Here is a 7,195-nt window from a genome sequence, read left to right on the forward strand (position 1 = left end):
TAGCTGTCAGTCTTGGGAACAATTCTGTTCTTGTGCGGCTGCAGGGGAATTGAATTCGGAAGTCACGGTTAGACTGGGCGTAGCTTGTGGTGTCAGAGGAAAACAGGGCTTAAAGGGGCAATCTTTTTTCCCGTGTCCTCATCGCCCACAATAGTTGCAGCGATCGGCTTGGGAATTTCAGAGGAAAAAAGTCCTCGCAGTTTATGGCGTCCTTGCCCTTAGCCCCTTCCTCTTGGGAAAAAGGGTCCTGGACCCCTAAGGGCTGCAGCTAGCAAGGAAACTTTTTCCTCCTGTTGTGTTTTTTCCTCAGTTTTTCTTGTTTGTCATCCCTGCCATTAAAGACAAAAGTAGATATACTACCAATTTCATCTCTTCCTTTCCCTTGCCATCCTGGAGCATGTCTGGAAAAATCTTTGCAGCTGTCAGGAGCGAAACAAAAAGTGAAACAATAATGATCAGCTGTCAAGGTTGTCCCCTCCATACATTCTCGTTTGTTTAGCTCATCGAGCTTAGGAATCAGATGGGTGCTCTGTCAACCCTTGCTGACATCCTCTCACTTTCCTCCAATTTGTTGTTTTTCATCCTGCTCACTCCAGGGATTCTAAAAGTCCATCTCTACATTGTCTCAAGGTGTTCCTCCCTGCTTCCGCACTATGATCCCACCCTGGGTCAGCCATCGGCCACGGTTTTCTCCCAGCGGCTTCTGCAGCCCATCTTTGATTATGCTCCTGGATTCGTATACGCTCATCCGGGGCAAACACTGATTCAAATGATTGTTGGACGTCTGCCCAAGTTGGATCATATGCTCTGAGGATACCCCAAATGGTCTGGACGACCTTTTCTGGGTCACCTCTGAGCCTGGGCGTCTGTTGTTGCCGTAACACTAAATCATTAGGGCTAAAAGGAACACGAACAGTTCTGAAAAGTCAGGTGTCCGGGAACAAAACAAAACAAAACAAAACAAAGAAAACAAGTGATGCAAAAAAACACAATTGCTCACCACCAGATGACCGATGCCAAGCCAGTCCAGGAGCAACAAGAGCTCACAATTTTATTGCTGAGCAGACATCATAAGGTATGGGATATCCCTTTGGTCATTTGGGGTCAGCTGTCCCGGCTGTGTCCCCTCCCAGCGTCTCGTGTACGCCCAGCCTACTCGCTGGCGGGGCTGTGTGAGAAGCAGAAAAGGCCTTGACACTGTGCACGCGCTCTTCAGCCATAGCTAAAACATCGCTGTGTTACCGACACTGCTTTGCTCACAAATCCAAACCATGGCACCATACAAGCTACTATGAAGAAAGCTGACTCTATCCCATCCAAAACCAGTACACATGCTCAGCGCTGTCACCAACTCCACACTCAGTGAGGTCCCCATCTCTGTGCTTGGTGCTGCCCCTGTCACACGCTTGCAATGTCCCCAGACTTTTCAAGGTCCCCACCCCCTTGCTTGGTACATCCTAGTCCCTACTCTTAGTGCTGTCCACATCCCCATGCAGTTGGCCCCGTTCCCGTTCCTGGGCTCGCCACTTTAGGCGTGCCTGTGATCGATAAGGTCTCTGTCAACACGTGTAAGGCCGCCTTTCACGGAATCCCAGAATGGCTGAGGTTGGAGGGCACCTCTGGAGACCATCTAGTCCAAGCGCCTGCTCAAGCAGGCCCCCTGAAGCAGGCTGCCCAGGCCCGTTATCCAGCCAGGTTGGGCCTGCCTCCAAGGCTGGAGACTCCACAGCCTCTCTGGGCGACCTGTGCCAGCACTGCAGCCCCATACGGTGCAAGAGCAGCCGCCCCCCTGACTCGGGTGCCGAGGTGGCCGTGTCACAGGGGGTGGCAGGTAGCCAAAGATGCCCTTGCCCATACTGGGGGCACGTGCAGACAGGTGGTGGCGATGTCACAGTGGCCACTGTGACCCTTCGCCACGGCCTGGATAAAGGGCTGCTGGGTTCTGGCCGTACGTCAGTGCGACCTGGTGAGCTAAGGAGAGGGCAGGGGAGGAAGGGGCTTGCCTGGGGCTGCCGAGGGAGGAGGGGAGCCTGAAACCTCGGGGCTCTGGGGCCTGTGCTGCAAGCTCACTGTGTCCCGCTGCTCCCTCAGGGTTGGCAGAGGAGCATCTGGAGGAGAAACCCCGGCGCTGCTGGGGCAGAGGCTCTCCAAGCGCTTGCTGTCGACGTGCACCATAGTCGCAATGAAGCAGCAGGACCCCGACTCGAGGGAGCAAGGTGGGAGCCAAGTATCCCTCCCCACAACTCCCCATGGCTGGCAGAGGGGTTGTCAGGGCAGTCTGCGTGCAGCCAAGACCGGTGGCAGGGGAAGGCAGGAGCTCCCCAGCTGCCCTGGGGCAGGGTCCCTCCTCTCCTCAGCAAGCGGGGCCCGGGCTGGGCTGTGGGCACCTGTTGGGGCACCCATGCCTGCCATGCCCCCTTCTTCTCCACAGGCCCCAGCCCTGCCCTTCAGCCAGCTAGGCAGGGACAGAGCAGGGCCTTGGGGGCGATCCCACAGGGACACTTCCCCCAGCCCTGCAGAGGTGCTCATTCCCAGCGGTATTTGCTCTCTCCCCTCCAGCATGCATGCTGTGTCGCCGGGCAGAGGCTGACCCGGATATCTGTGGGTGCAAAACAGCGAAGAAAGGGCTCTGTGCCCACACGTATTGCCTGGTGAGTTCTCCCAGGGCTCCCTCCAGCTTTCTGCCAGGGATGGTCTCTTCCTTGCCGACCTAATGAGCCATTGGCCTTCTCCGCTCTGCAGTTTCTTGCCAGTGGGCTTTTTCCGCAAGAGAGCCGGAACGGATTTCTCATTGAGGACACCAGACGCGCAATCCAGGAGGCAGCCCAGAAGGTGAGGACCTGGCAAGAGCAGGTTTGCACCAGGAGGGGGTTTGTGGGAGCTCCTCCTGGACCCCAAGAAAGAAATCCCAGCCCTTCCACCAGCTCTGGGACAAACACCTGCTCCCAGCAGCTCCACAGAGGCTCCGGCACAGGCAAAAGCCTCGTGTGCCAGGCGGATCTGTAGGCTGTGAGCCGGCAGTGCCCACAGCCTGCACCCTGACCGGAGGTGTGGGGCCAGCCACGCAGGCCCTGAGCCTGCCGCTGAGGGGACTGCTGTGCTCTTTCCAGCGCTGCTTCGTTTGCGGCGAGGCAGGTGCCACCATCACCTGCCGGAAGAAGGGGTGCAACCGCAGCTTCCATCTCCCCTGCGCCTCAGAGGGTGAATGTGTCACCCAGTTCTTTGGCCTGTACAGGTAAGGGCTGCTGGCCCTCGCGGAGGAGCCTCCTCGTCTCCAACCCCACTCCTGCCAGCAGGTCCAGGAGCCCACAGGGACACTTCCCAGCAGCCTGCCACAGCCAGAGCCAGAACCTGGATAGGGGCTGGGGCTCCTTCACACCTCCTCTGCCCTCCTCTCCATCGCCGGGGAAGGACTCGGCACTTCTCACTGCACCTCACCCATGCCTTCCATCTGCCCCCCAGGTCCTTCTGCTGGGAGCACCGCCCAGAGCAGGCAGTGCAGGCCAGTCCAGAGCAGAACAGCACCTGCATCATCTGCCTGGACCTCGTGGAGGACAAAAAGTCCTACCGCACCATGGTGTGCCCAGCATGCCAACACGCCTGGTTCCACCGGAGATGCATCCAGAAACAGGCTGTCCACGCTGGCGTCTGCTTCCGCTGCTTGCATTGCCAAAACAAAGATCAGTTTGTCATGGAAATGCTCACCATGGGGATTCGAGTCTCCAAGAGGTTGGTTTTTCTCCTCCCAACTCACAAGACATCAGGAACAAGCGCGGTGCCAGGCCAGGGACTGCCCTGGCAGGCCTGGCCTTCTTGCTGTCCCCTGACTCTTGTCCTCTGCTTCACGGAGGAGCTGGAAGCGGGGTGGGGACGGAAGAGCAGGGATGGCCTGCATCTGCCCGATGCTGGGGCAGCAGGGGCTCAACACCTTCCCTTCCTTCTCCCGCAGACAACCATCGTGGGAGAGCAACCAAGCCTTCGGACTGGTATATCAGAGGCACATCCTCTGCAATGCCCGCAAGTGCCTGTGTCCAAGAGGCAGGGAGCAGGCGGAGGAAGAGGGGTACGTTGCCAGAGCAGCAATCTCGGGCTCTGCACGGGATCTCTGTCTCCCCACGTGCTCGGGGAGGAAGGACTAAGAACAAGGGTTCTGCCAGGCAATCCCTTGCTTGCATCACTTTGTCCTCACAACCAGCACCTATTTGCTTCCCCAGGTCCTGGCAACTGCTCCTGTGCAGCTCCTGCGCTGCCGAAGGCATCCACCGACGCTGCTCCTACTTGAGGAACAGTGCAACCACCTGGGAGTGCGACTGCTGTGCTGGCCTGGCCACTGGTAAGAGGCAAAGCACCCGGGTGCCACTGCGCTGGGGCCGGGGGCAAGGCTAGGCCTGGTAGCAGGGGCTTAGGGTGGGCTTGGCTCCAGGAGGGCCTCTCCTGCCCTGGGGTTGGGTGGCCGTGCTGCTGACCTTCCTGCCTCCCCTCACAGCCTCCAGCAACAATGAATTGGAGCTTGCCAGCCCCAGCACCGCCAGCCAGGTGGCACTGGGCCTGTTCCAAGGCTTCCCAGCGCCTGCGAGAAGCGGCTGTTCCAGCCACCCTGGGCCAGACCGGATCCGACACCGCTCACGGTTACAGCGGCGGGCGCAAAAGCCATACAGCCGGCCTGGAAAGCACTGCGGGACCAGCCATGTGCCAGCCCCAAGTGCTGAGCCCAGCAGCTCCAGCACTGCCTGGCAGATGACATTGGAGCTGTTCCGTGGCATTCTGGAACTCAAGAGGAGCAGCTCCAGCTCCACCAGGCAGGTGGCATCGGGGCTGTCCCCTGGCGCTCTGGCGCTCGAGAGCAGCAGCTCCAGCTCCACCAGGCAGGTGGCATCGGGGCTGTCCCCTGGCACGCTGGCGCTCGAGAGCAGCAGCTCCAGCTCCACCAGGCAGGTGGCATCGGGGCTGTCCCCTGGCGCTCTGGTGCTCGAGAGCAGCAGCAGCTCCAGCTCCACCAGGCAGGTGGCATCGGGGCTGTCCCCTGGCGCTCTGGCGCTCGAGAGCAGCAGCCGCTCCAGCCACATTGGGCCAATCCGGATCCGACACTGCTTACGGTTACAACGTCGGGCGCAAAAGCCATACAGCCGGCCTGGAAGACGCTGCTGACCAGTCACGCACCAGCCCCAAGTGCTGGCCCCCATCCCGCAGCACAATAAAGTTGGCTGCTCATCTCCTCTGCACGGGGAGATCCCACACTCATTTGTCAGTCATCCTCCTCTGCCTTTCTCAAGGGGCAGCGTTAGGGGATTGTTAGCGACTTGGGGATTGTCTTCACCCTCAGCGTTGGCAGCGCCTTCCCCAGACCTTCCTCCCTACGAGCTGGCCTTGGCCAGCCACCCAGCACCTTGGCCATGTGCTTCAGGCCTTGCTGGCCTTGGCTGGCCACCCAGCACCTTGGCCATGTGCTTCAGGCCTTGCTGGCCTTGGCTGGCCACCCAGCACCTTGGTAATGTGCTTCAGGCCTTGCTGGCCCCGGGAGGCTGCTGTTCAATGTCACTCTGGAGCAGCGCTTTCCCCCGGTGAGATGTTCACACGCACCCCCCTGAGCCCTGTCTGCACCCGCGGTCTCTGCCCCTTCCCCACTCCCCTGCAACAGCTCTTCCCCACCTCCAGGCGCAGCTCTGCCATCCCCCAGGGCGCTCCCTGCCCCATGGAGGGCAGCCTTGCCCACGATGCCCTGACTGGGCCCCAGCGCCCTGGCACGAACCAGGGAGTGGCAATAGCGCAGCCGAGCTGGTGGTGAGGCTGCCGCCGGACTTGGGCCATTCCCTGTGCTGACCGAGTTGGGGGTCCTGGCCCCGGGGCTGTCCCTGCTGCCACGGCACGATCTCAGCCCACCGGGCTCAGGGTGGCTGCGCCCCGCTGGGGCCGGCAGTGCTGCCAGTTTTGGGAGCTGCTGCCTGGTCTGGGGGAAGGTGCCTGGTTTGGGGGTGTTTCAGCATTTGGCAGTTCTTTCTGGTCTTGGGGGACTCTTGGCAGGTTTAAGGTGTGCCCCGGGGCTAGGGGGTGTTTGTGGGTTTGGAGGTCGCCGACAGGTTTTGGGGGGTGTGCCTGCGTCTGGTAGTTGCTGCCAATTTTGGGGGGAAACTTCAGGGTTTGGGGGTGTTGCTGTGTCAGGTGCATGCTGCCAGGTCTGGGGGGTGCTGCCAGGTGTGGGGTGCATCTGGATTGAGGGTTTGTTCCTGGATGTGAGCTCTAAGGGTTATTTCTGGTTTGGGGGTTGCTGCTGGGTGGAAAGCTATTGAAAGCAGCATCTGCTCCAGTGGAAACAAACCTTGTCCTTGCAGCAGTGCCAGCAGTGCATCTCGTAAGGTGCTGGGCACCGCTGCGGTCATGCACCGCTGCTCTCTGGCTGCTTGTTTCAGCAGCTCGGGTACCCGGCTGGCCACCCTTGAGAAGAGCTGGGGTGCCACCCTCAGAGGTTTTTCACTTGCCCTGTTTGAGGTGAAATCGTGTCTCTCACATTTAGAGTATTTTAGGATAGTACACACCGTGCTGTCTGCTCTGCCTCGGTAGTAAATGATGTGGTTTTGTTTGTTGTTTCATTGCCTTATCCCTTCTCTTGAATCTCTGATGCAGATCACTCAGGGCCATTGATGGAGGCTGATTTTTGCATCGTGCCTGCTGTTTTGCTTGGCAGTGCTGCAGGAGGGGAGCCGGGCAGTGCTGCTCCACTGCTGCTTGCTGGGGTAGCCGTGGAGGACAGAGGCTTTAGGAAATCCCTTCCCAAGGCCAGCTGAAGCTCAAGAGGTTTTCTGCCAGTGCAGTTGCTGCGGCGCTTACATCACTTGGCAAGGGCTCTAGCTTTTCTTGGGTTCAGCTTAGTTTCTGCTCCGTATGAGATTGTTGGCGAGCATTGAATTTGCGCAGCCTGTGCTCCTGTTGAATTGTCTTGTTGCTTTTTGTCACAAAGCGGTTCATCAGACAAGTGTCTAGCGAATGAGGCTTCCAGTGATGGTTCGCTATCTGGATATTCCGAAACAGGAGAGGGATGGAAGTTGACATTTTTAAGCTGGATGGAAACAGCAACTTGACTTTATTAAATGTCTTGGCACGTGTCAGATCAGCTCTGATAGCATCCTCTGCATTCTAGTGATGCTGGGTAAGATAACGAGTCTTTAGTCTCATGCTAGGTTTTCACCTGCAAACACTT

The 7,195-nt window shown here is 58.8% G+C and overlaps 1 protein-coding gene across 1 annotated transcript; it reads left to right on the plus strand.

Annotated features, from left to right (window-relative positions):
- The first annotated feature begins 2,182 nt into the window (after positions 1-2,182).
- Positions 2,183-4,386, plus strand: LOC142419975 (E3 ubiquitin-protein ligase PHF7-like). Its single transcript, XM_075523407.1, has 7 exons — positions 2,183-2,216; positions 2,560-2,651; positions 2,743-2,832; positions 3,111-3,235; positions 3,463-3,729; positions 3,950-4,063; positions 4,215-4,386. The coding sequence occupies exons 1-7, from the start codon at positions 2,183-2,185 to the stop codon at positions 4,384-4,386; spliced, it is 894 nt and encodes a 297-aa protein (XP_075379522.1).
- The last annotated feature ends 2,809 nt before the right edge of the window (positions 4,387-7,195 follow it).

This window comes from Mycteria americana, chromosome 23 (genome assembly GCF_035582795.1).
Source record: "Mycteria americana isolate JAX WOST 10 ecotype Jacksonville Zoo and Gardens chromosome 23, USCA_MyAme_1.0, whole genome shotgun sequence".
NCBI classification, from domain to species: domain Eukaryota; kingdom Metazoa; phylum Chordata; class Aves; order Ciconiiformes; family Ciconiidae; genus Mycteria; species Mycteria americana.

What these genes read in the sequence shown, in the direction of transcription:
- LOC142419975 (XM_075523407.1), top strand. Translation starts at nt 2,183, where the DNA reads ATGAAGCAGCAGGACCCCGACTCGAGGGAGCAAG. An exon ending in CCCCGACTCGAGGGAGCAAG is followed by an intron (nt 2,217 to 2,559) that starts GTGGGAGCCAAG and finishes TCTCCCCTCCAG; the next exon opens with CATGCATGCTGTGTCGCCGG. An exon ending in GGGATTCGAGTCTCCAAGAG is followed by an intron (nt 3,730 to 3,949) that starts GTTGGTTTTTCT and finishes CTTCTCCCGCAG; the next exon opens with ACAACCATCGTGGGAGAGCA.